At 57.9% G+C, this 27,898-nt stretch overlaps 4 protein-coding genes across 4 annotated transcripts; 3 read left to right on the forward strand and 1 right to left on the reverse strand.

Annotated features, from left to right (window-relative positions):
* Positions 1–2,735: 2,735 nt before the first annotated feature.
* LMJF_35_1450 (conserved hypothetical protein) lies at positions 2,736–12,374 on the forward strand (the record flags this gene model as incomplete). Its single annotated transcript, XM_003722490.1, has 1 exon — positions 2,736–12,374. The coding sequence occupies one exon, from the start codon at positions 2,736–2,738 to the stop codon at positions 12,372–12,374; it is 9,639 nt and encodes a 3,212-aa protein (XP_003722538.1).
* Positions 12,375–13,310: 936 nt separating this feature from the next.
* On the forward strand, positions 13,311–14,300 carry LMJF_35_1460 (conserved hypothetical protein; the record flags this gene model as incomplete). Its single annotated transcript, XM_003722491.1, has 1 exon — positions 13,311–14,300. One exon carries the CDS (start codon positions 13,311–13,313, stop codon positions 14,298–14,300), a length of 990 nt encoding a protein of 329 aa, XP_003722539.1.
* Positions 14,301–18,549: 4,249 nt separating this feature from the next.
* LMJF_35_1470 (putative choline/ethanolamine kinase) lies at positions 18,550–20,556 on the forward strand (the record flags this gene model as incomplete). Its single annotated transcript, XM_003722492.1, has 1 exon — positions 18,550–20,556. The coding sequence occupies one exon, from the start codon at positions 18,550–18,552 to the stop codon at positions 20,554–20,556; it is 2,007 nt and encodes a 668-aa protein (XP_003722540.1).
* Positions 20,557–26,831: 6,275 nt separating this feature from the next.
* LMJF_35_1480 (arginase) lies at positions 26,832–27,821 on the reverse strand (the record flags this gene model as incomplete). The annotated part of the gene is made up of 1 exon (XM_003722493.1): positions 26,832–27,821. One exon carries the CDS (start codon positions 27,819–27,821, stop codon positions 26,832–26,834), a length of 990 nt encoding a protein of 329 aa, XP_003722541.1.
* Positions 27,822–27,898: the final 77 nt, after the last annotated feature.

Raw genomic sequence — 27,898 nt, forward strand, 5'->3', positions numbered from 1 at the left:
CGTGGGTAGGCATGGCATGAACGAGTCGGCATCGCGCTACTTGTCTGCCAAGCGGGAACAAACAGCAGTACTGCTTCTGGCGCGCGGGTTTCGTGCACGAGAGGCACTCGTGCGATCATCTGGAGTGGAGCAGAGCCTCTCCTTGTCCGTTTCTTCGCACGCTTCCCAGAAGGCACCATCTCGCGGACGTCATGCCCGTATCACGCACTCGCTATGCCGCTCTCTCTCTCTCTTGTTTTATCTCGCATTACCGCGGTGTCGGCGTTTCTCACCGATGCCGGAACTCTTTTAGTCTCTCCACTTTACACTTCGCCTCTCTCTTTCTTCTACCATCACGCTCTACACGGCTTTGTGGTGTGCACGTTGAACACAATGTGGGTGAATGTGCAACATCATCGTTATACGGCATACACCCACGCATGCACGCACAAGCACAGAGGCGTATGTGCGCCGCACCGAAAGTAGAAAAACGCTTTTTTAGGGAAATCGTCCCATCGCTCTCGTTTTGTTCCCCCCTCTCAAATCTCCTGCTTCACTCTCCCTCGCTGCGTATTGTGAACGGCCTCGCCCATCCGGCACTGTCGGTATCCTGTTCTCGCTGCGTGGCGTTGGTACGGCTGGGTTGCGATGGTACACCCCCTCTACCTTTTTCAGCCTTTTCTGCATCCTCTTTTTGTGTGTACACTTTCAGTTTAGAAAGACAACACCAACCAACCAAACAAACAAACCAGTTTTGTTCGTGCTGCCTCTCCCGTTGCTGATTCTGTCTCTGCGTTACTGTGTGTCTCGCTGTATATTTCTCTCACTTTGCCTCGCTCTCTTCGCACAAGCCCTCTCATCTCTTTGTGCTCTTCACACATACGCCTCTCTCTCGGGGGACATATACATCTATCTATATATCTAAATCTTCTCGTTTGTGGTAGCGACGTGGACTCTGCTCTCTTCTATCTCCTTCCACTTTCTTCCGTTGTTTTGCTTCTTTCATCGGTTTACATTTTTGTTTTCAGCTTGTGTGAAGTTGATCGTGTGCGTGTGTACGTGTGGCCCAGACACCCCGTGCGTTTTCGTGTCCTTTGACTTTTCCCTTCCCGTTTCTATATTGTCCTTGTCAGCGGACCGCCTTTCTGCAAACAAATAAGCGAAACAACGACGACGACGACGACAACCCCCAAAAGCGTGTGCGCCTCGTGTCGCCCCTCCGTCGTCCCTCACACACCCCGTCTTTGTTTCTCTCTCTCTCTCTCTAGTGCCCTCGCTTGTCTTCTTGGCAAGCCACGGAGGTAAAGCTGCCCTTGCTCCCTCCATATACTAGCATCAGGCTAAACAAGAAAGACAACATCCAACCCCATTCGGCGCACCCGCGAAGGCAGAAGAGGGAGGGCGGACTGTGCGTCACGCTTTGTATGCGTTTTTGCATGTGCATGTGTGCCGGGTGAAATTGCTTTCCTCTTGTGTCTGTGTGTGTGTGTGTCTGTGTCTGCATGTATGAGTAACGTCTTGTTTCACCTGCTTTGTTGTAGCAGTTTTCACCCCTTCCTCTCGTCGCTCGTACTCCCGCTTCTTGCGTGCTGTTATATTTATCTCCTTGTGTTTTGCGTGTATTGGTGGCGCCCTCTTTTTTGTTTTGCATTTTTCTCTCTCTCTCGTACGTTCTCCTCGCCTATCGGCTGCCCCGCGCGCCTCCTTTAATTGTTGTTTGATTCTTAGCGCTTGTCGGGGCCAAGAGAGGGAATCGAAATACCCGAGGGAGGAAGCGGTCGTGGGCAGCGTCCACGTGCAAAGACGCTGTCACGCGAGTGCGTGTGAGTGTGGACGGGGTGAAGAAGAGCTACACGACGAACAAAAGACGAAAAAAAAAGCAGTTCGCAGAGGAGTAGAGAGGAAGACAGGGGCGCTTGCCTCCCGTCCAACTTGCATTTTTTTGTTTTATTTCCGCATTCTGGTCGTGTCTATGCGGCGGCGACTCTTTCCCCTGCCAACGGACTGTCTCTTTCGTTCTTGTAGTTGTGCCACTTGCTGCTCTCAAAGGGTTTGTGTGCGCGTGTGCGCCCGCTTCTTATCTCCTGCGTTTCCAGCCGTGCCCCTTGCCTTTCCGCCATCATAAACACTATCGCAATTAAGGGGTTGTGCGGCGGACGGCCGCTGGTGGAACGCACACAGGGACACACCGATAAATAAACCATACGCAAGAGGTGGACAGAAGTGTGCAGCAGGCACGCACATCTTGTTTTCTCAGTTTTGTATTTTCCTTTGTGCTGCGTCGGGCTCACTTGTTGCGGTGAGAAGACTGCCTTTCTTTCTCTCTGTGTCTGTTTCTGTGTCTCCTTTGGCTCTTTCACATTTTAGTATCTCAGGTTTGCCTTGCCGCGATAGCAGAAGGAAAGGTGGCTTACCTACACCTTCTGACCTCACGGCTCCGCTTGATAGTTGCTCAGCCATCTGTTTACCAACGCACACCCGCACTTTCGCTCATTTTTCACTCCGTTGCACATCATACGGGGGTCCAAACAGCACAAACGTCTGCACGTGCGAAACGAAAAATGAGCGGTCGCAACACACCTCAGGCGAAGAGTCGCCAGTGCAGCAGTGGCAATGTCACCCCTACTTCTAGCCGGCGAGTGCCACGTCTGAGTACATCGGCGCTCTCGCCTGAAACGTCGGTCTCCAGAATGACAGCACAGCGAGCTTGTAGCACAGACCGCAGGAGGGATCGTTACACGGGGCGTCGTTCAAGCATGCTATCAACGCTCCGTATCCCTGTGCATGAGGAGCCGGAGGAGGAAGCACCTGCCTCACCAGACCCGTATGCGACGTCGCCTTTCCGTGGCGCCTCACCGTCCATCGTATCTATGGTTCGTGCAGGGTCCATCTCGAGCGAGAATATGCCACCCCCACCGGATATCCAACACATTGAGGGGCAGCTTTGGTTTGTGACGGGGAAGAACGGCCCAGGGAAGAAGCACGCATCTGCGCAGTGGGTCGTGTGCGAGGACCAGCGCCTCTCCGTGTACAGTAGCTGGGCCAATAGCAGACGGCTCGTGGAGGAGGCGCGCTTTGAGAGAGTGCGTATCATGTTCGACTTTCTACACCCGCACATGCACCCAGAGGTGATGGGCAGCGGCGCCCCGCAGACGCGTCGCATGACGATTCACCGCAACGAGCCCCGCACCACAGCGGAGTCGCGCTGCGCGTTTCATATACGCGACCCCTGCGACGCACAAACCCTTGCCGGATACTACTACTTTGGGGTTGAGTGTGTGATGCGTGACCCACTGACGGTGAGGCTGCGTCGCAGCCTTGCGGTCTTCTGCACCGATCATCCAGATGACCACCGCAAGTGGCTCGACTTTTGGGAGGAGATGCAGGTGCGCTACCCCATGCTGCGGAATCGAAACGCCGCAGCCATGTCGATGGACATCAGCTCAGAGTTAATGAGCGAATTTGTGTTCCCTGCGCAGGCGGTGAAGCCGGCAGTAGGAGGAAAAAGCGAAGAGGACACGGACGCGGTGAGCAGCCCGGGCTTGCCGTCACCGATCGGCCGAGATGAGGACAGCCTCGCCACCACACGTGCGCCAAAGTGGACTGATAGCGAGCACGGGCAGCCTCACTGGAAGGGCGACACACGACCTCTGCCCTTTGCGTTGCTGGGCAGTACCTCCGCCGGTGGCGTGCGCGGAAGCCTGCTAAGCGACGTGGCCACCGGTGGTGAGGACGCCGAGGCAGGAGGCTCTGAACAGTGGCTAGCGCTGCTCGTCGATGCGGAACGGCAGGCGCGGGAGGGGATCGAGCTCATCGAGGCTGCGACACGCAGCATGCTGGAGGCTAACCAGGCGCTGCGCGATCTCTTTCACCACGTGACTCCAACGGCAACCGTTCCCTCTCCTGTAGCAGTGGTGTGCAGAAAAGATGAGGGCAGTGCCGGCGACGACGCCGTAAGCGGCGTGCCGATGCGCAATGGCGACATGATGCGCGCCTTACAGGCGGAGCTGAGGGCTTTGTGCGCAGCCCTCGAGAGGGCAAAAAGCGAGGTTTTCACGTCCGCCCCAGCGCCGGAAGCGCTGACATCAGCGGAGTCGGCCGCGGTGTCGAATCAGGTGCTGTTGGCGGCACATGAGCGGGAGTTGACGGAGCTGCGGGTCCAAAATGCAACGCTGAGGAGAGAACTCGACACTCATGCAGCCACTGCCGCGGCGCGTGTTGAGAGGGCACTGGACGAGTGGACTCTGACCGGTACTGTCGATATCGTTGTCTCCGATGCAGAAAACGGGGGCAGCGGTCAAGTCGCCGATGCTTTTGCGGATAGACAGCGGTACTTGGCAGCGGATAAGGCCCTCGTGCGAGCCTTAGTCGAGGCTGCGCTGGTGCAAGAATCATCGACTGCTGCCCTCGATTCTTCCGGCGGCGCCGCGTCCCCTGCGCAGGTTAACACTCAGGGCGAGTCTGCTTCCACTCCGCAAGCGTTCCACGCGACTCTGTCAACCGACGCCGATGGGTATGACGGGGTCATTAGTGCCGGACGCCTCTTAGGCACCGCATCCGATTCCCGCCAGCTTTGCCGAGCACACAGCGGAGAGGTCCAGCTCTCGGACGCTACGAGTGCAGCAGGCGATTTGACGGCTTCGCTGCCAGCTCTGGTGCGCCAACACTTGAGCACATTTGCCACGGAGCACGATCGCCGTCTCGGAAGCACTGATCTTGCACGTTCTTTGTCAACGGATCGAGACTCCCTTCTGTATCATGTGGTGGATGAGGTCGTGACGGCCTTCAAGGACTTGATGGACGCTCCCCACATAGCCACAGGCATCTCGAAGGCTGATGGAAACGTTACCGCGTCTGCTCCAACCGCCACCGCGGTGTCATCGTGGCTCTCCGTGCTGCATCGATGCCTTCTTCACAGGCTTGGCGTGGTCGGAGTGGTTTGCAGCGCGGGCGCCAGTATCCAGAGCCCGGTAGCTGCTGCTGAGGCTGGTGGGCCTGCGACGGATGCAGCGAGTGCCGTCGAGGCCGCCGCCGCTGGAGACGACGTGACTGGATGCGGTCCCCCCGCTGAGACCTCCTCAAATGCGCGACAGTGCAGTTCGCTGCCACCGCTCACAGATGAAGAGATAGCCATCGTAGGCGACCTTCATCAGTCTGTCCATGACGTAGTAGCGTGGATTCTCAATCTGCTGGGTGAGAGGCAGCGGTACGCGGCCTATATGACTGCTTTAGACTCCCTGACATGCCGACATGACGTGTTTCGCCCTCTGAAAGAGGTACAAGGAGAACTTGAGAGGGCAACAGCGCGCTTTGAAGCAGCTGCGGCGGCCGCGAGTCCCAGCAGTGCCGCATGCGGACACGGTGAGGCGACTAACCCCGACACCTTCCCACTCGAGGCAGCTGCGGCATCTAGTGCCGCTTATGACGGCCCCGAAGATTCAGAGAAACATACGTCGGATGGTTCAGATGGGCTCAGAGTAGAGTGCCGCCTCACGGCACGCCTGCAGCATGCTACGGCTGCCTTTGACAGCAAATGCGAGGAGGCTGCGGCGCTGCGGCGCTTGCTGACCGCGATCCTCTACGGAAGTGAGATGGCGCTTCAAAAAGCGGACTCCACCGATGAGGTGGTTCCGGCGGCGACGACGAGTGCTGCTGCAGCCTGTGAGGCGTTCCGCGCGGCTCAAGAAGCGGGCGTTGGTGAAGTAGACAAGCTTCGAGGTGCTGCAGAGGCATGCGTGGCAGCGAGAGCGAGGGAGGAGGTGTGGGCCAGCACCCTCACACCAGCTGTGTTGCAGGCGTGCGCGGACGCGTTCATCGGCGCTCCATGTATCCAGGACATGGTACACGCATTACAGTTGACACTTGGGCGCTGTCCTGAAATACACGGCAGGCCCAGGTTGGTTGGAGACGCCGCTTATGTGCCGCCACTCCCGCAAGAGAGTATATGGAGCCTCGCGCAGGAGCTTCACCAGCGTCTTGCTGTGGAGCAGGCACGCTGCAATGGACTGCTTGGTGAGGTGATGCTGATATCCTCCTCACTTGCTTGTGTGGGGAGTGAGCCACTTACGGCGGCCTATTCGACCGCGATGACGGCGACAGCGAATGCGAGCGCCATGACAAATGAGGCCCTGAAGGCATGGGCGGCGTACACGAAGCACGCCCATGAAGTCGTGCCCGGGCAGCAACGTGATCTTCACGAGCCTGTCGAGACAAAAGCCGACCGTTGCCTCTCCGCTGCTCCCGCAGAGACGACAGCAGAGACTGCTCCTCACGAGGTTGTCCACGCTCGCCTCGTCGCGGCGCTGAGCCGAGCGGACGGCGCGCGCGGGTTACGCAGCGCTGCTTTCGATGTCACGAATTCTCTTCTGCCAAACTTATTGGCTAGTATCGCCGGTACGCAAACAGCGCTTTGGCGGCTTGTAGGAGTCCTCCTCCGACACGGCGCAGGTGCAGGCGTGCCCTCGCCGGAGGTTGTGCTTGCCCTTCCCATCGTGAACCACATCGCTGCGCCACATGCTATCGGCGATAGTGCAACAGATGTATCGTCATTAGGTGCGCACATCGGGGTAGCAGGAAGCGCAGCCGAAGAGCTGCTGAGTGAGTGCGAGAAGGCGGCAAGTGAGCGCCGCGAATGGATGCAGCAATTCCTGCAGTGGCTCAAAGACGTTCCTCTGACGCCGGTTCAGGTGCGGCGTCACTCGTATACGCCGGGGTTGCGGTACGATGCATCCACCGCGCATGAGGTCTATGCTCAGCTGCTGGAGGAGCTTGCCGCTGCGGAAAGCGAGCACATGAGTAGAGTCGGTGCGGTGGAGGCGCTGTTGTGGAAAACAAGCTGTGTGCGTACCATCTTTGTTCCTGAGATGAGCGACGGAGCGGGGGATGCAGATATTGCAGCGCTTGCAGCTGCTGCCGCCGCGGACATAGCGGAGACTCTACGTGTGGCAGAAGCGCATGTCAGCGTGACGGCAGCTTCCGCCGATCCCGTCCAACGTGCGGCACATGTGAGTGCAACCATCGCTCATGACCCCCGAGGACGAACGCGCGCATCCGTGCTTGGCACCGTACATGCCTGCCCGTTTGCACGTCTGCAGGAAGCACTAAAGGGCGCACCGGTCGATTCTGCTGCGACTGCTTCTGACACAGGCGAACGGAGCACAGCACACCCAGCTACTGTGGACTCGCCAGAGGGCATCGATGCCGTGAGCCGGCTCGCTAGAAGCCTGCAGCACCGCGCCGCGAAGATGGCTGCCGTCGTCGAGTTTGAGAAGCGAGTACTTGCACTGCTTCCCAGCCCGCATGATATAGCCATGGCGAACGCCGGGATGCCCACCATCGATGGAACTCCGGCCTGCAAGGCAGTCCAGGCCTTGGCAGCAATGCTCGCGGACGAACTCGATATACCGATTCCAGAGGCCAACTTTAAGAGGCCCTCCACCGCACCCGCCGCCCTCCTCGACACTCTCGCCTCTTACCTAGAGCAACTCCACGACGCTGCTCTATCCGCTTTACACCACCGCCAGATCGAGTCTGGGTATGCGTCCCTAGAGAAACTGCGCGCCGCCGTTGACACACTGCATGATGCCGCCCTTGAAAAGGTGGCAGACGTCGCGCTCGAGCAGATTCCCTCCCTTCACGACATCGTAGATATGCCGTGGCCAGAGGCACTCAAAACTGCCGACCTTCGTCATATCCACCTCATTATCGAACATCTGGCGAGCGGGGCAGATCGAGCGGCATCACCCGATTCCACCAATGATCAATTGAACGATCTGCGCGCCATCGCCCAGGCCCTCGGCGTGCCGCCGGACGCGTACGCTGGCGAGCGGGACGGCGAGTGCGTGCCAACAATCGGGCAGCTAGCGGAGCGCGCTGGCGCTGTGGTGAGCGCCCGCGCTGAGGAGGCGGCTGGACTGCGCGCCATCGCCCAGGCCCTCGCCGTCCCGCCGGACGCGTACGCTGGCGAGCGGGACGGCGAGTGCGCGCCAACAACCGGGCAGCTAGCGGAGCGCGCTGGCGCTGTGGTGAGCGCCCGCGCTGAGGAGGCGGCTGGACTGCGCGCCATCGCCCAGGCCCTCGCCGTCCCGCCGGACGCGTACGCTGGCGAGCGGGACGGCGAGTGCGCGCCAACAACCGGGCAGCTAGCGGAGCGCGCTGGCGCTGTGGTGAGCGCCCGCGCTGAGGAGGCGGCTGGACTGCGCGCCATCGCCCAGGCCCTCGGCGTGCCGCCGGACGCGTACGCTGGCGAGCGGGACGGCGAGTGCGTGCCAACAACCGGGCAGCTAGCGGAGCGCGCTGGCGCTGTGGTGAGCGCCCGCGCTGAGGAGGCGGCTGGACTGCGCGCCATCGCCCAGGCCCTCGGCGTGCCGCCGGACGCGTACGCTGGCGAGCGGGACGGCGAGTGCGTGCCAACAACCGGGCAGCTAGCGGAGCGCGCTGGCGCTGTGGTGAGCGCCCGCGCTGAGGAGGCGGCTGGACTGCGCGCCATCGCCCAGGCCCTCGGCGTGCCGCCGGACGCGTATGGTGGCGAGTGGACGGAAGAGATGACTCCCAGGTGTTCCGAGGTGCTGTCAGCTGTTGACGCTCTGGTGAAGCGATCCAAGATGGCTTGTGAGGCGGCGCGGATGGATGCGGGTGAAGGTGAGGCGGCTGTTGGGGTGTTGGTGGCTTTGTGGGAGGCAGTTGAGGAGGCCGGAGTCCTGACTGCGAATCTGGAGGATGGCTGGTGGTCCGTTGAGGGCCGAAGCCGTTGGGAAGCCGCTGCTAGTCTAGTCGGCGCACTTTCTGCAGCGGTGGAAGTGTCGCATGAGGAGCTCGCTGATGTGTCGGGGCGCATCAAGTTCTTTGAGGAGGAGCTGGTGGACGTGGAGCGAGACCACAACGAGTCGCGTGAGACGATCACGGCGGCGGTGAAGAAGCTGCGCGGAGGACTCGAGGAGGTGATTATTGAAGACCCCGGCGAGACCTCGCCGCCTTCTTCGCGTGGATCGACGGTGTGCGGGCCTCTGTTTACCAGTCTGCGGCAACTCACAAGCGAGGTGTCCGATGTTGCCTCTGTGCTACGGCGAGTAAAGCAGGTGTTGGAGGAGCATAATGCTGAAGAGAAATGCATGCCGGAGTTGGAGGAGGTGAGCTTCCCTGTTTCACAGAAGGACGGTTGTGACGTGCTCGAGGAGGGCAAGGTACTTACGTACGAGGATGTGGTCGCTGGTGTACGTGCGAAGGTAGTGGCCTTGAGAAAAGAGCGGGCGAGGCGTATAGAGACGGATGCCGCTCTGAAAAACTTTTTGAGCGCTGTTACCGACCGACGCGCATTTTCCGAGGAGCAGCCGGTGTCACGTCCATCGTCGTTGCTATCACGACGGTGCGTCAAGCCGAAGGCGAAACCGCAGCCGGCAGACTTAGACTCCAGCGCCAGCGAGGAGTTCTTCTTGCCGCGCACACCGCTGCTTTTGCCCACCAACAATGGCAATACCGATGTGCCGCTTGGGTGCAGTGGCAGTATCTCAGTGCCGGTGTCACGCTGGGCTGCCAGTGAGGCGCTGGAGAAAGTGCGTCACCAGATGAACCAGGCGGAGAACGCTATCGGGACTCTGCGGACTGCCGTTGCTGCGGCATACGAAGCGCTGGGCGGCGAGGATGATGCGGTGCACGCGTCAGACAACGAGGCGGCCCGGCTGCTGGTGGAGCTGGCGCGGAATACCGCTGAAAGCATCGAGTTTGTCAAGAGGCTTCTCGAGCCTCTGGATGAGAGTGAAGCTTCGACTCGTCGACGCGAGCAGCTTGCGCACCTGGTGGATCGCATCAAGGAAAAGCTTGGCAGCAGCTCTGGGGCCTCCATGCCCACCCTACTTCAAGTGGAGGAAGGCATGCACTCTTTGTATAACGACTCCACCTCCTCGCGACGATCACCGGGGTCGTCGGTGAATCGGCACCTGCCGCGCAAACAGAAACCCGTGGCGCCAGAGGTGGAGTTCACGAAGGGTTTTCATCTCACCCAGCAGGTCGTGCGTAACCGTGACAGTTCCGCGTCGTCACTGACCTCGACGCTGAAGGTGCTGGTTCCGCCGCCGCCCGGCACACGAGACTCGACCGAGGATGTCGAAAAGGAGATAGGATACCGTATGCAGGAGCTGGATGCGCTACGACGCGGCTGCAGCGTTGCCCTCAGAACGCTCGACTCCTCGCTGAATGTCTCTGATATGGACTGCAACGCCATGATCACACATCTGGTGGAGTGCTGTAGCGACGTGCAAACGGCAATGCAGATCACAGCCGCTGTGTTCGAGGACGACAACATGATATCGGAGGTGAGCGCCGCGGCCTCGTCGTACAGAGCCAGCAACCCTTCCGCGAGCGAGCACCCGTTGCCGATGCGATGTAGCGTTCTCGTGCGTACTGTCAAGTCCCTCGACAACTTGTGCGAGGCGATGCGGCACACTCAGGCAAACATGGCGAAACAGCAGCGGTTTCTCATGCAAAATGAAGCTCAAAACACAGGTGAACTTCGACGGGCGTTGGTGGAGTTGGAGCAGCAGCTGCTCAACGGCAACGCGGAGCGGTTGAAGCTGCAAAAAGCGAAAGAGGCGGCGGAAAAGAACGCGGCCGAGCTGTCGCATGCTCTGGAGATGGCGCACAACGAGCTCACCAACCTGCAGAACATCCGAGACGACTTGGAGAAGTCGTTGGTGCAGCTCAAGCAGCAACATGGCAAGGATGATGATGAACTGGATCGGGCCGGCGAAAAGCTGAATTCCTTGTCGAACCATGCTACAACGCTGCAAGCGGTGCTGGAGGCGGCCACGGATGCTGTGCGTAAGGAGGTGTTGGGGCCGTGCCAGCAGCTTCACTTGGCGGTGGTGGGAAGAGAGATGCCAAAGCCTGAGATGCTTGCCGAAGGCAAGTCACAAGAGGTGCTTCTTCCGGCTCTACATGCCATCGCCAAGGCGCTGCAGAACGCTGTGGAGGAGATGACTCGGTTTGCCACTGGAGACACGGGAATCGCAGCTGTGTTTGCCGAGGAGCGTAAGCATGCTGCGCAGCGGGCCGCAGTGCTGAAGAGCGAGCTTGCTTCCGTTGCAGAAGCAAAGGAGGAGGCAGAGGCGAGAGCCAAGGCGGCCGCGAAGCACCTGAAGCAGACTGAGGACGCCTTTGAGGACGAAGTTGCGAAACTGAAGCGCGCTCTTCGCAACAGCGAAGCAATGCTGGAGGAAAAGGAGGCGAATCACCAGCGTCGGTTGCGCCAGGCGCAGGCAGCCGCAGAAGATCAGCTGGCGTTGGTACAGCAACGCTTAGACCGTGTCACGCGTGCGCAGACAGAGGAGGAGCGGCTGAGAGCGGCATCTGAGGAGAATGTACAGAAATTGCGCGGCGCTCTCGCAGAGGCGGAGGCGGAGCTGGCCCGACAGCAGCGCTACGCAGCTGAGGATACGATGACGCAGCGTAAAGGCAGTATGCACCGCATAGACTCCCTGGAAGCAGATCTTGCTGCAGCTCGCCTGCATAGCAGCGAGTTGGCGCAGACTCTTGGCCGTGCGAGGCGCGACAGTGCTGAGGCTGCACGGACTCTCGAGACGGAGGCGCGGGAGAAGGCGAAGCTAGCCGAAGAGCTGGCGGACACGCGCGCGCAGCTGCGCGCGGTGAACAATGAGCTGGCCAGTATCTGCGCGAGCATTGCCTCAACTGGGCTAACGTCATCGATAAAGTCGTCTGCATTCTCGCCAGCGTCACCAGAAAGAGCGACGGAGCTCCTGGCAGGACTCGTGGACCATGTTGCGGTGCTGCAGCGTGCGCTAGAGGCCCAAGAAACGGCGCGGCAACAGCACCGCACCAAGGGTACACAGAGTGAGGATGCTGTGGCCGAGACACTGGCGGCGTTCGCAGCCATCTGGGCCGCCGCGGTAAAAACTGGATGCACACCAGCGCGGCTCAACGAAGCGTGTCTGACGCCGACGGACAAGGCGGAGGTCCTGTCGAACGCTTTGACGCGCGACGTCTCACTGAAGTTAGATGACCTTGCGGCTACCAGACAGCGCCTGCTGGATTTGTTGTGCCATCCACGGGTGCGTCACCTAGCGCGGCCAGCAGCACTAGGGCCTCTCGAGAAGACAACTACTGCAGCCCTGGTTCAGACCTACCATGACGCCATGGAGAGGTGCCACGAGGCGCAACAAGCTGCGCTTGAGCGAGAGCTGCGAGATGCGCAGTGCAGAGCTCAGAACCTTCTGGCGCGACTGCAGGAGCAAGAGGAGCAGCACGCGATAGAGGCGGAAGAGGTGGAGATTCGCATTGGCCGCATGCGTGAGATGGTGCAAAGCAAGCTCATGGCAGATGAGATTGCCGAGCAGCACATGCAAGAGACGGATGCTGCCATGCGCGCGCACTTCTTGCTCTAGTCTCAGGTGTTAAACTGGACGCTCGTTGTGTACACGCGTGCACATACATTGATCGATTTGGTGCACGCGCCTGTAAATGTGCGTGTGCGTGTACACGCGCGCATGCGTGATTATACTACCAATGATCAAGTACCCTGTGCCATCTCTTCTCGGATGCGCGATTGGGTGGACAGGGGGTTCTCTCTCCCCCATTCTCTTCGCTGGTGCACAGCATGGGACGCGATGCGGCACTCTGCGTTATGGTCTTGATGAGTGTCTTCTCCGTGTTGTGCGCTTACCTCTTTTCGCCCTTTCGGTCTCTAGGTCCGTTTGGGCTGCACCACGACTGCTTTCACCTCTTTCCCGCTCTATGCAACTATCAATCCATCCCATCTCGCTTCACTTTACCTCCCCTTGCTCCTCTTCCGCGTGATCTCTTCGTGCCTTGCACGCACTTGTGCTTTACCTCTTCGATGGTGCGGGTGCGTGTCTTGCCAGCCGCCGGGCCTCGTGTAGTTTTGATTGTTTTATTATTATTATTGTTTTTTGTTGGGTTGTACATCAGCGCTTTCGCCGCACGCGCTGGAGTCATTCGAACTTTTGTTTTCACCCCTCTTCTTTTTTTTTTATGTGTGTGTGTGTGTGTGCCTCTCCCGGTCTGCACCCCGTTTCCTGTGTGCAGCTTCCACGTCGTTCCTCCCCTCCCTCTCTCCCCCGAAAAAGGTGTTGCGCACCTAATCAGAGGGACATAGAGCCCGCACATGCGAACAAACGCACGCACGCACACACACACACACACACACATACACACACGTGTGAGCATCGTTGCTCGCTGTTTCTCTCGCGTGCACCGCACACGATACGTACGCAGGCAAATCGAAGCAGCTGTAACACCCTGCCCACCCTCCTTATCTCACCTTCTCCCCCTCCCCCTTCGCCAGCAACGCATACAAACGGATGGCAATGCCAGATGCAGCTGCGGCGACGTCGCCGGCGCTCGTGATGACAGAGGCGGAGCTACGGAAGGCGCTGCAGCCGGCCCCTCTCCATAAGGTAAAGAACTTCTCTGGCGCGACCATCGCAGCCGACTGCTCTACTGCGGTCGCCGTTGCCCTCACGGCGGCTATTCCGATCTCTATAATCGACTACAGCATAATGGCGCGGGTGGCCGGTGTTTCCCCGAGTAGCACACAGGAGCTCTTCAAGGGTGTCACGACGGTGCTCTTCCGCCCTCACAAGTTTTTCTTCCCATGCGCGGAGAACAAGTGCAGCCTGGTGTACCGCGTTTGCGCGACAACGTACGGCTTTACGTACATGGGCTCCAACCTGGCAAAGAGCTACTGCGAATCGCACGGTATGGAGAAGGATGCAAATCTGGCCGCCGGCATTGTGAGTGGTGTGATGAACACTGTCTTCACAATTTGGAAAGATAGCATCATCTTGCGCGCTTTGCCACCGGTCAATCCGAAAGACCTGTCCAGCGCGAAGAAGCCAGTGCCTTTCTTGACGCGCGCCCTTTTCTGCGGGCGCGACACGCTGACGTGCGTGGCCGCCTTCACGTTCGTGCCCATTGTCGCGTCGTGGATCTCGGGCTACGCGTACCACCAGAAGCGGCTGCCGCAGGCCTCAGACGCAATTCTTCCCGAAAACGAGGGCAAGGTGCGCCTGCCCATTTCATGCGTTGACACAGCGCAGATGTTGACACCGGCGCTTCTGCAGTTCGTGACGACGCTCATGCACATCACAGCCATTCGATACCGTCAGATGTACCCGCACTTTTCGATGAAAGATCTGTCCGACAGCATGCGGAGCACGTACATCTCCTCGACGCTTCTGCGCATCTGTCGTATTATGCCGGCCTTTGGCATCGGTGGTATCATGAATCGCGAACTGCGCTCCTCGTTGCTGGACAAAGCAGACCCCCTCGAGCGGCCGACCGTGGCGTAAATCTTTTCGAGGACGTGCCAGTAAAGGGGCGTGTCTGTCTGTATGTGTGTATGTCTGTATGTGTGTGTGTGTGTGCATGTGTGTATGTGTGCATGTGTGTATGTGTATGCATATGCGGGTGTATGCTGGCCTTCGCGTGCGCTTCAGTGAAATGCAGTCGAAGTGTTTGTCCTCCGCCTTTTTTTATGAGTGTGCCTCGTCGAGTCTATGCGCGCTTCCTTACCGTTGACATTACATGTAGAAGAATACATTTACTCTCATCTATTCTCTCTGGTGCTTCCCCGCCGGCGCGCAAGCGTAAGCAGATCTGTGTGCGGCCTGTGGAGGCCGTGGCGACGCTCGCTGACGATGGACGGATCATCATTCAGTGGGGGAGGCTCGCGAGGACGGAGCACGGCGTGTGGAATGAAGACGCGACGAAACGAAACTGAGGTCGATGGTCACAGTCGATGATGGCAAGGCGGGAGTTGGTGGCGCAGTGGGAGGGGGGGGGGTGACACTCTCGCGCACACACTTAAGCGGAGTAGCACCGCCCTCGTCAGTCATCTCGGCGGCAGGTCTCTTTTTTGTGCTTCTGCGGACTTCTTACGTCTCCTCACCGCCCTTCTCTGTACGTTCTCACTGCTGTTTTTCTCCTCCACGACCACGGCCATGCCCACGCCCCCCCTCCTCTCTGTGTGTATGCGTGAGGAGGGGAGGGGGGCAGTATGTGATGAGGACATCTCCACCTAACGTTTTTCGTTCCTTCTCCTTTTCCTTTCCTCTCGTGTGCGTGCTGTCGTTGCTTGTCTGTGTTTCGTGTCTCGTCGTTTGCAAGTCTTGGTTTTGGTTGATGTTGTGCTATCATGTCTCGTGTCACTTTTTGTGTCCCGTTTCCTTCTTTTGCTTTGTCTCGTGACTTTGCAGCTCGTGGCGGTGGTGATGTGTTGGGAGTAGGATAGGGTAGGGCTGCGTGTGTGTATGTTTCGGGTGAAAGACTTGGTAGGGGGAGCAAGGAGGGGGTAAGGGAGCGGTGCGAAAGGAAGGAGAGTGGACGGGGTGGCGGCGGCGACGGTGAAGGTGACCTCTGCACGGCGATAACGCGCTGATGTAGATGTTTGCTTTGTGTGATGGCATCTTTTCCTTCTACCAAGTCCGCTTTGCCCTTTTCCCCTTCTAGTCGCACGCCCCCCCCCTCCCCCCCATCCTCCTCGTGCCTCCACCTTTTCAACGGTCTGCCATTTCTCCGCATCCTTTTCGCCATTTTTTATTTTTTTCGACATCTACCCGCTGCCATCTCCCTGGAAAGGCGGACAGAGGTTCATGTTGAGTCACAAACAACCACACACATACACACACCTGTTCTTTGTCTCCTGTGCTTCGACGCGCGCATCCCGACAACGCCCTGCGTCTTGTGCCGTCTTCCACCCTCCCTCTCCACCCGTTGCGTGTCTGCACTTCCTCTTACCACTCCTGCTTTGTCTCGCCATGCCATCGCATCCACCGACCCCCCCCCCTTTCCCGTATCTTTCCCTTTAAACTCCCCCTTATGCGGACCCCTTGATGACATGGGGGGGGGGGAACGCCTCCCAGCGCGTGGTACGCCTCAGAGTCCAGCAACCCCACTCTCTGCGGGGAAGCCAAGCAGCCCCCTCCCTCCCTCTCTCCCCCCTATCCCCTGCCAAATGCTGAGCCACGTCTGGTGGTGGCGGGGTCAGGTCGTGGATGGTGTTGCGCCGGTGCGACCCAAGCGTATCGCAGCTGGCCGCTCGCTGCCCACTGGTGCGGGCAACCTGTGCGCCACCCCGAGGGGGACGCACCACGTGGCGACTGTCATGGGGGGGAGCGGCGGTGAGGCGGCCTGCGGGGCGGGTGGTTTGGCGGAGTTGGGGGGCGTGAGGGGGGGAGCTCTGCTCAGGCGGCCGGGCCGGCGCCGTTGCTGCAACGCATGTGTGCCCGCGGCTGCCCCGCACCACGCGGTGGGGGCCCGGCGGCGGGGCCGGGCAGCGTCGCGCCGAGCTTGTGTCGAATGACAGAACGAAGACGTTGAACACAACCATTAAATTTCCGAGGAGCGCGCGTGCTTTGTGTGCTTTTGGTAGGCGTTTCCCGAGGCGGCGTTCTCCCTTTTCTTCTGTGCGTGCACGCCCTGTGTATGCGCGCCTCTTTCTCTTTTTCTTGGATAAGTGCTGAGCGTGGTCGAATCTGTCCCTCTCGCCTCGTGTGGATATGTGTGTCTGTGCGATGAGTAAGGATGGACGTGGTGCGGCTGTACACTCAGGTGGGGGGAGGCAAGATGGGTAATGAGTGTGTGTTTAGGGTTCAAGTAGGAGCAGGCGGGTTAATGGAGAGGGCGTTGAGGTTGCTGAAGAGCAAAAGTGCCAAATCACGGGGACTTGCCTCGGTATCATGGACACAGTAGGAAAAAACCACAACGTATGAGTTTTGCTTACAGGACGCAGGCTCTCTTCAGGAGGTGTGTGTGTGTGTGTGAGGGGGGGGGGTGCGGCAGCAGCGCCTCAGGTGGTGTTGAAATGCAATAAAGAAGCATGTAGTATTAAAGGGGCATCAAGGCGCACAGGATACACACAGCAAAACAAGAAAACTAAATAAAATGAAAACGTCAAGAGTAGAAAGAAAAAGAGAGGTGGGGGGTAGAGAAAGGAGGGGGGGGGAGAGAAGGACAGAGAGGAGGAGGGTAGGGGTAGGGGTACTCGTTTCCGCTTGCTTGCCTTATTTGTATCATTTTCATTCGGTTAAGCATCCGCTCGTGCACACCCCGCATCATTGCCTTTTCGTGCGCTTGCTCCATCTCCCTCCCCTCTCTCCACCCCCCACCACACTCGACACCTGCGGCAGGATTGCTCCTCCTTTTTTGTAATTATCGTTTTCTTTTGTATTGTGGAAACCCGCAGCAGCGCGACCAAGGCACGACCCACTTGAAAGCAAGCATTTAAGAACACATGAGTTGAAGGCTACGACTCACTCGCAGTCCACATGTACCAGTCCGGCCCATACCGTGATCGCATGTAGCCGGCCCTCCTCTCCCTCCTCCTTCCAGGCATCTGACAACACAAGCACGTACGCGCAGAACCTTGCTGGGTGCCTTGCAAGTTAATGTTATTGCCTCCTTCCTTTTCCGTTGTGTGAGAATGCGGTGAGGCTGGGGAGGTGGAGGCGGAGCGAAATGGCAAAGCGATGAGCGGACGATGTGCGTGCGTGCCGTGCGCGGTCCTCTCGTGCCCGCGCATCGCATATTGTCACTGGCGATTTCTTTTTGCTCTTACTCTGGATTCCCTACTAGTGAGGCGAAGGAGGCTATGGGATTTACACATACATCTCTACTTTCTTGTCTCTCCTTCCAAGCATTTTTTCTTTCGTTTCTACGCACAAACATGCTCGCGCACTGACAACACGCATCTTTCACCCCGCAAGTATCAGTCGCCCTCCTTTTCCTGGCTTCCACTCTCTTAAGTGTATTTTTCGCTTTTCGCAGACGTAATCGACGGCTATCATTCGGTTCCGCCGTCAACAGCATCATATCCAGCATCATCACGAAGAAAGGGGGAGCATAAACAAGGAAACAACACCTGTAGCAGCGCATCGTAACAGGTGTTGTTGTTGTGCACTGTGTCGATCACGGTTCTGAAAGAAAGCATATATCGACACCGACACCCACACTGACGCTGTTGTACAAGTGTTTAGCAGAGCTGTACCAGCTGCTGTTGAGTTTCTCTTTTTCTTCGTCTCCTTTACTTCCCTGTCATCATCTTTTCGTTGTTTTCTACGCCCTTTTTGGTACCCTCCCTGTCTTTTCCTTTAAACCGACCACCGCCTGCGGCACAGTTCAAAGACAGCGAGAAGTACACTGCCGCACCGTTTCTAGCACGCACACACACACACACACTTTCACCATTGAAGTGCCGATCCATTCGTTTGTTTACTGGAATACGACCACCTGCACCCCACAACTCCCCAACGTCGCAGCTGTCGTTTCTTCTGTTCTCGATTCTGAATTCTTTCGACTTTCTCAGGAGGAAAAGCACTGAAGGATCTCTACTGCTATCTGCTCCACCCGTTCTGTGCGTGTGTGCGAGCGTGGGGCACTCAATTCGGTCATTATCTTCAACCCCCTCGCTTTTGCACTCGGTGATCTACTTGCCTCCTCCTCTGCGTGACCCTGCAATCGCTACCCCTCTCGACCCTCACCCTCTTCGCCGCCCAACACCCAACGTGTGTTCGGCACTCACGCGTGCCAGCAAAGGGCGCAATGATGAGTGTGGACAATTCCGAAAATCTGTTCCGCAATGTTAACATGCGCGACCTGATCACGCGCACGACGCGCGAGCCACCGCGCTCTGCTCTGTACGAGTACGTTAAGTCGCTGAGGAGCGAGCAATCTCAGAGCGCCCCTCTGTCGCTGGCGTCCGACGACTCGTGGGACTCCACCACACACTCCACGTACAACAGCATGGCGGACAACTTGTCGGAGTTGGGCGGCGTTACGGAGGACGCCGAGACGCGCGACTTGATCTACAAGCTGTGTCACTCGCTGCACAAGAAGGCAGTGCAGAAGATCGAGGGTTCCCGGCAGCATCGCCAGAGGTCGGTAGAGGTGAACGCGGAACATGAGAAGAACATGTCACATATCGGGGACTGGATGCCGCTGCTGCACCTCTTCGACCCGCAGACGTTCTACGCGGTGCGAGACACCCCCATGACGCTTGCCGCCACTGCTGAGCGTCCGTTCAGCCTTAACGTGGCGGAAAACGCGAAGGAGGCTTCGCAGCTGCTTTTGGGCGAGCTGGACGTCGAGAAGCTGTCGGGCGGCAACAGCAACCACGTGTACCGCCTAGCACACCCCGACTTCCCCGGAAAGACGGTGCTGCTGCGCGTGTATGGCAGTGGCGGCAGCGAGGCGATTGATCGATTCCGCGACGTGATGGCGATGCTCGAGATGAGCCGGGCGAGGCTGAGTCCGGCCGTTCTGCACTCCTTCAAGTGGGGCCGTGTCGAGGAGTTCATGGAAGGCGTCGCGACGTGCTCGACGGATATGCTGCTTCGCAGCCCAACCCTGCTGGCGGAGGTGTGGTTGCTGGTACGAAAGATGCACAGCCTGCCGTACGCCTCCTTTCTCCCGCAGAACGTCAACAACGAGAAGATCCGCCACTTACTGCACCCGGCTCTCGCACACTGCGAATACGCCACCCCTGAAGCATACTGCGACGTTTTATCGAAGCGCCTGAAGAAAGTGGTGCTGGCGAAAAAGAGTGACTACTATCTTGACAACACGAGCCAGAAGCTGATGGAAGACGCGTGCCCGTCCTCCTTTGAGCGCACATGCTTCCGCTTCCTGCGGCTCACCAGCAACCTCATTCTAGAGTCCTACCGCGCTTCCTTCGTGTCCTTCATTAGTGCCGAGGTGATGCTGCTGCGCAAGCTCCTCATGAAGCGGGCGGTGCCGCTCGTCTTCTCGCACAACGACTTGAACCCGGGCAACATCCTCCTGGCGTGGCGCAAGGTGCCAAAGGAGATGCGCCGGCAGGCTGCTAACGACGAGGATGAAGAGGACGAGGTGATGCCGGTGACCTCTGACCAGTCCACAGCCTTCAGTCGCAAGTTCCTGTCCAGGAAGGGCCATCACCGGAACCTCGTGGACGTGAAGGGCATCATCTTCATCGACTTCGAATACACAGACGTGAACTACCGCTGCTTCGATCTTGGCAACACGATCTGCGAGCTCGACTACGACTACACCCGCGGCGGTGCCGCGGGTGAGCCTGGCTTCATCAAGTACCACTACACCTTTCCCCCAGAGGAGTACAGGGAGCAGTGGAAGGGGCACCCAATGACGTACCCGCGTTGCCAGGAGCTCATCTACACCACATGGCAGAAGAACGAACAGCATCGCCAGCGACACGGCGGCGAGGCACCGCCAGAGCCAGCGCCGTCGGAGATGCACCTCGGGCATATCTGCTTGAAAGGGCTTCAGGCGTACTTCGCGGCCGCGGCACCCGCCGGCACCGCTCGTGACGCCTCCACCCCGATCACCCGTGACGAGCTCACGGAGGTGTTTATTGGCACCATGTGCTCGCACCTGAGCTGGTCGCTGTGGTCCTTCGTGATGTGCGCGAATCCCGACGTGTGCACCAACAACGCTAACGACGACGTCTTCGCCAAAGGGAGCAGTGGGCTCGACTACATTTGCTACGGCAACTGCCGCTTGCAGGAGTACGTGGCGCTGAAGCAATGGATGCGAGACGAGCAGCTTATCTGAGAGAGCACCCACGTACAGAGTGAAGGGTGCTACTTGTTTCCACTATACCTACCTCCTTTCTATTGGTGTGTGTCTGCGTTCCATGCTTGCTTGTCTTTTCCACTTGCGGCCCCACCAGAGTGAGCGCGCGCGTCTTCCGTAGCCCTCTTTTTCGCATCCCCCTCCCGTGTGGAAGCGAAGTTCGAGTGCAACAGCTCTCCCCCCCCTTTCATTTATTTCCGCCTCTACACCCCCACTGCCGATCTTTATGTGTATTTGCGGCACTCGGACATCTCGACGCCTTTCCACTTGTTCTTTCGTGGTCCCCTCGATCCCCTCCCCCTCCCCCCGCACACCTTCTTTTCCTCGTCGTTCGACTGCTGTTGTTTTCTCTCGTTTCATCTTTTATCGCGTGTGCTCCTCTTGCGCTGCTCGCCATGCATGTGTGTTCTTCGGACTCTTCTTCGGCTCCCCTTGCGAAGTGAGGACGATGAGGCGGCACGTGTGCGACGGATACGCGAGGTGCATCATCATGTCTGTGTCTCTGGCTGTCTTCATTCTCTCGAGTAAAAAAGAGTAACCCAAGAGGCGCCGAGACAACGCGGTGCCCAAAACGTATGCTGAATAACTTTGGTGATGGATGCGTGCATTCACTCGGGCGAGTTACTCCCTCATACGACGACAGTGTCTGTCCTTTTTCCTCTCCTAACGCGTCTTCCAGCCTCTGCGGGTCGGAACAGGTGCGCGCGCACGTTTCCCCGACACACCAACCTGCCCACCACGCATGCACACAGCGATTGCACGAAGGCTGTTCCTATCGCGGTAAGCCTCTGTTTTCTTGAGTCACTGAAATTGAAAGCGCGAGGGCACCTGTACTGCTTTTCAAAGAACAAACACAAACTCACTGGGCGCGTGCGGGGCGCACGCCGCTCCACGGAGCCCGTCTTTCCGTCGCTGTCCGCCGTGCTCCCCGGCACCGGTTTTGCCGCCCCCGGCCCCCTTCGGGTAATGGGCTCCGGCGCGCCTCTCTGCTACTCTTCCTTCCCCTCGCCGTTTCGCCTTGGCCGGCCGCAGGCCCCCCACCCGGCCCCGCCGGTTCCCTGGGGGGTTTCCTCCAGCCGCCTTCTCAGGACGGTGCCACTGGCGCCAGGGCCACGGCGGGGAAATGCGCCCCTGCCCCCGCGCGATAGGGCACGAGCCCGGCGCGACGCTGCCGGGCCCCCACCGCGTGGTGCGGGGCAGCCGCGGGCACACATGCGTTGCAGCAACGGCGCCGGCCCGGCCGCCCGAGCAGAGCTCCCCCCCTCCCGCCCCCCAACTCCGCCAAACCACCCGCCCCGCAGGCCGCCTCACCGCCGCTCCCCCCCATGACAGTCGCCACGTGGTGCGTCCCCCTCGGGGTGGCGCACAGGTTGCCCGCACCAGTGGGCAGCGAGCGGCCAGCTGCGATACGCTTGGGTCGCACCGGCGCAACACCATCCACGACCTGACCCCGCCACCACCAGACGTGGCTCAGCATTTGGCAGGGGATAGGGGGGAGAGAGGGAGGGAGGGGGCTGCTTGGCTTCCCCGCAGAGAGTGGGGTTGCTGGACTCTGAGGCGTACCACGCGCTGGGAGGCGTTCCCCCTCCCATGTCATCAGGGCGGAGAGGTCGCTGAAGCAAGATACAAACTGTTCACGTGGAGCACCGAAAAGCAACACTGCACGTTCGACCTCCAATCGTTACTGCCGCCTTAGAGCAGCTGTGGGGGTTGCCGTTTTTGCTGTGGGCTGCTCTATTTCTGTGCACGCATCCCTGGACACGGGCCGCGCATGCTACTCAGTGTTCATTGCAGCCGCCGCCGCAGCGGGTCCCAGCAGAACGCCGTACTCTACATGGGGGTCGTGCGTATCAACCGACTTGCTTGCCGACACGGCGCGTACCCGGGCTAACACCAGGTAAAGGAAAAAAGGGCCTTACCGCGACAACGCAGTGCGACATGTATGTGTGTGTGCATGTGTAGAAACGATGGTGCACCGCAGATATCAGAGCCACCACCAGGCAAACGAGAGAGGGAAAGAGCTGTGGGTGCTTGGGGCATTGAGTGAAAGGTAGACGCGAGTGGGGACCGAGGAGACTCGATTAGGGGTGCTCGACAATGCTCAGTTGTCGTGGTGCTTTTCGTAGATCCGTCACGCACGCACACCCGCAGAATCGTCCCCACCGCATTCAGCAGTGGAGCGGGGGTCTTCAAACTTCACGGCAACATAAGGGCAGACGAAGCTTCGCGGGGGAAATATTCGCTGTCTTGAATTTTCTCATGGGCATCTTGGTCCACTTTTCGCTGGGCTTGGCGCATGTCAAGGCCGGCAACGACTAGACGCAGATACGCCGTTTCGTGTGCTTACACACACGTGCAGCGAAAATGCATAAGTCTCGCAGGCGCGTACTTGCTGCGTTGGCCACATGAGACACTTGCGTGCGCGTGCGTTTCCGAGGACGACATCACAGGAGAGAGGACGTAGTGGAGGGGGGCCGAAGAGAGTTGAATCCCCTGCCCCTCTTCCCCACGTCCTCCGCTACGCTTTACATCAGTGCTGCTGGTTCGTCGCATCATCCTCTGCGCACCCTCAAAAAGAAAAAAGAAAAAAAAACATGCCCGTTTTTCGAATTATCATTCCGTTGGTTCCGTCGGGTGGCGGCTAGGCCCACGCACCCCCTCCCCCCCAATCACCGAACAGGTATCGGCAATGGAAGAACATATATACACAGAGGGTGGGCGAGAAAGAGAGAGAGCGAGACAGGCAGACGGTCAGGCAGTCAGGCGGACACAAACACATAACCCCCTACAAAAAACGGGGAAAAACGTCAAGAAAGAGGAGGCGCGAAACACCGGGCCAGAGAACGACGCCAGAGAGAAAGGGGGGGGGGAAGCAAAAAAAAAAAATTCGAATGAAAAACCTTAGGGAGGAAGGGGAAGGAGGGGGGAGGGAGTGTGCGCGCATGTGTGTGTGGAGATCTGCGCTTGCCCAGAAGCGAGAGATCCCCGCCTAGGACAAGACACGAGTTGACGCAACAGACTCCACTCCTCTCCATCTTCCCTCTCATCTGCTGCTTCCCTTTAACCTTTTAAGGAAAAGAGAGGCAATCGTCGTTGTTAAGAGACGCAAACAAGCGAAAACAAAAAAAAAAGAAAGCGAATCACACTTTCATAGATGCTTAACACATCCGCGCACGCCCATAGCGAGTGCGTGGGTGGATGCGGAAGTGCTTGAAGGGGGGTGAACGACGTCGGCGTGGACGCAGGTGGAAAGTCGGGGCTTGGTCGGAGGCTGAGGTTCGCACCGATTCGCTCACATTGTGAGGGTCGAAAAGGTGCCTTCATCTATCAATGCTGGGCATTTAATTAAAAAACAGCAACGTAAAACAAACAAAACCAAACAGGGGAAAAAGAGAGAAGACCCCAGTGGAGCCTAAATCAGGCACGTGCACGCATGCGAGTATGGATTCTTGAAAAGCGTTCCCTCAGAAAACAAAGCGAGCGTCTCTCTCTCTCTCTCTGTGTGTGTGTGTGCTCCTTCTCGCGCCACCTCCTCAGCCTCCGTTCCTCCTCTACTACCCTTCCTGTTTCTATGCGCTGCCACCCACAGCAAAGGGAGGAGAAGGTGGGGGGGATCGAAACGGAAAAAAATGGAGAATACTTCCTCCGCAGCTGCATGAGTAAGAGTCGTCGAGAGAGCCAGTGCAGGTAGCGAGGGAGAGCGGGGAAGAGAGGAGGGGGTGATTGCACTCCAAAAAGGTGCACCAATGCTGTACAGACGCAAGAGCGAAAAAGGAGCAAGCCAAAGACGCACCTAGTTGCACATTCGCAGACACATCTTCAGCCGCAAGAGCTGCAGCAACAGACAACAGCAATAATAGCAACAGAAAGCCCGTGGAAGAACGGTGAAGAAAGAGGTGAAGAGCCTTTCGGAGTTTTGCGTCGTCTACAGTCGCGGTGGTGGGGATCGAGAAGGGAACGCATGGGAAGCGACGAAACGATGAGCCCTGCCACTGCGAGTGTGTGCTGAGGAAAACCTGAACATAAAAGAGAGAGAGAGAGAGAGAGACGAAGGCAAGCGGGTATATATCCAGCAGACGACAGGATATTATCACCAAACAGCAACAACGACAGCTTTGCAAGAGGGCCACAAAGACACAAACAATCGAAAGAAAAGAGGGGCACAGCGCAATCAGAGGAACACCCCCTCTCCAAAAAAGGACCATGACGAAGTTTCTACAATATGGGCTCATGTCCCCTGATTCGCCACCTTTTTTTTCCCTCTTAGACTGTTTGTCTTGTGCATTTAGGTGCCCGCTACGGGCCATCTCTCTCTTTCTTCCATCCTTGCCGCCTGAACAGACACTCTCCCCACCGCGCATGTCGGTACAGGGGATGTACACTAGAGCATCACACGCCTGCTTTTCTGACGACTCCGCTTCTTCTCACCTCCGCATCACCGCTTCCGATGACGTCCTCGCGGCACTTCTCTAGCGGGGATGGGGGTAAGGTTTCTCTTTTCTGCTTTCTCTTTTATTTCCAGTTCTTGACTCTCATCCCTACCACTTGCGTGTCGCTTATATTTCTTTCTGTTATTTTTTTTTTTCACAGCTTGCTGAAGCCAACGAGTGAAAAAAAGGGGAGGTGGAGAGGGTAAGGTGGGGTCGAGGGAATACTTGAAGCCATGCGTGTTTAACACTTATATGTGTGTGCATGTCTACGTGCGAGCTTCTTTGTCTTCGTTTCCCTGCGTGAGGAGCGCATGCTACTTGGAGTGTAAAGACTGATCTCACTTGAGTGTAAAAGAAAAATAAGGCAAGCACCAACCATGACCAAAAAACTGCAAGTCAGAAAGGAGCGGCAGATATCGGCAGCTGAGGAGCTTGGCTGCATCTTCACTTGTTTGCTTTTCTCGCTGTTGCGCTAAAGATGAGCTCCGCTCCGGTTTCCCCATCCGTTTTATTAAATTTTTTTTTTTTCTAGCCGTGCATGAGGAGAGGGTAAAAGAAAAAGGATGGCGGGAGGGAGAGAGAGAGAGAGAGAGATGAGGTGGGGTGGGGTGGGGAGATGTCAGAGGAGAGGAGAGATCAACACCGAGATCGACAAAGTTCCCGTTTTTCGTCATACCTGCGATCCGCTTTTTCCTTCTCCTCGGACATCCCCCACTGCTGCCAATCCATATGATGCAGATACAGACGGTGCACACAGGCGCGCGCCGCCTGCTCATGTGTGCCGCTTCAAGCGTCTCCCCCTTCTCTCTGTGTGCTCTCCCCACGAAGCTCTCACCTCTTTTGTATGAGTGTTTGCCTTGCGCGACGAAGACATGGTTAGCGTGGGAAGAGACAGAGAAGGGGAGGACAGCTTTATCACGTAGAACCACGACATCAAGTAGCAGAAAGAAGGGGGTGGGAACAGAAGACAGCCAAAATAAAGCGAAAACATAGAAAACAACAAGAGAATCAACGGCTGATAACTCTTCAAAGTAGCCATAATACCAACAACTAGAGAGAGAGGAGAGAGGAGCGGCGGCTGATCTACGGAGCGTGAGAGTGAACGGGAGCAGCAAAACAATAGTGGTCGTGGAAGCGACCTCACACCTTGCGTTCTCTCCTGTCCATCCCTCATCTCCTTTTTCTTCTGACCCGCTGACCTCGTTTTGGGGTTGCTTTCCACGTGCTGACTCACTTCCGCTAGCATGCGACACACACACACACACAAGGGACGGGGAAGGATGCAGGCCTTTGGCGATGTTGATCACATCACCCACTGCACATGACACGTCTTTCCCCCTTCCCCTGATACGTTGCGTATGTGCGTGTGCGCCTGGCTCCGTGTTCCCACAGAGCGCGCTTACACCCCCTGGACACTGCTCCTCGACCAAATCCAGACATGAACCGAGATAGAAAGATTGAGGCAAAAGGGGAATATATATGGGTGTGCACAGATGCGCGCGCGAGCGATCGTTCAACGTCTTGGGAGGAACACATGCGCATGTGCGTTTGTGTTTTCGTTCGTTTTCTGTGTATCTGTATGTGTGTGTTCGGGGACGAGGGATTCGAAAAACACGTAGAAGAAAGAACAAGAACAACAACAACAAAGACTGGGGGGGGAGAGAGAGAAAGTGTTGACGAAAAGGAGGACGGATCGTTGAAAGCAAGCACAAAACAAAAAAACAGAAAGGAACGCACAGCTAAAAATGAGGCCGTTTCGTCACATACATACATACGCACTGACAGACACGCTTGAAGGTAGTGCGCGCGCACACACACACACATCTACAGCTTGGCGTCCTTACGCGGGGTGTAAAGAAGTGTCTCTCCCATCATGCAGCGTGCGATTGCGCAGCCGACGGAAATGGTGTCTTTCACGTGTGATTCTGTAGCGGCGAGGAGCGGGTTGCACTCAACCACGTCCAGAGCGACAAGACGACCGCACTCGGCGATCAGCTCGCACAAGAACAACGCCTCGCGGAAAGAGAGGCCGCCACGCACAGGAGTGCCCGTCGCCGGCACGTAGAGGGGGTCGATCGTGTCGACGTCATATGACACCATCACCGGTTCCGTGCCCTTCGGCGAGATGGCTTCGATCGCCATGGACACCACCTTGTTTATGCCGTAGCGGTCCACGTGATGCATGCTGAAGGCGGCAATGTTCAGGTCGTGCAGGATCTTCTTTTCCTCCTCGTCCACAGCACGTAGACCAATGTAGGCGATCTTGTTCGGCTTCAGCACCTGCGGTACCCACGAAAAGCACTCGGGAATGTTTTCGCGATCAAGCCCCAGCAGGATCGATAGGGGGCAGCCGTGCAAGTTGCCGGAGACCGTACCAGACATGGTGTTGATGTCCGCGTGGGCGTCCACCCAAATCACGCCAGCATCCGGGTACACGGACAACACGCCGGCCACCGTGCCGAGGGCGATGGAGTGATCGCCGCCGATAGTGAGAGGAAAGCGGCCCTGCTCGGCCACCCTGCGCACACACTTGTAGATCTTCTCCGTGCACTCCGCCGTCAGCCTCGGGCGCTTGACGCGACCGATCCTGTCGCCATTATCGTTCGCCTTGCGAGCCTCAACAGCCTTGCCGTCGAACACCCTCTCCAGCCTTGTATTCCATCCAAGCTTCTCCATGTCCTGCTGCAGTCCCTGTTTGAGGAGGTAGTCAGGACCTAGCTCTACCCCACCGTGCGGTTGGCCACCGGAGAAGGGGGCGAGCACAATGCTCATCTTCTTCTCCTTGTAGAACTTGTACTGCTGCACGTGCTCCATGATGAACGGGGGCGGGTGGTGGTGGCTTCGAATATTGGTTGGGTGGGTGCCGATGAGACTGAATGAAAAACAGCAGA

Source organism: Leishmania major, chromosome 35 (genome assembly GCF_000002725.2).
Source record: "Leishmania major strain Friedlin complete genome, chromosome 35".
Lineage (NCBI taxonomy): Eukaryota > Euglenozoa > Kinetoplastea > Trypanosomatida > Trypanosomatidae > Leishmania > Leishmania major.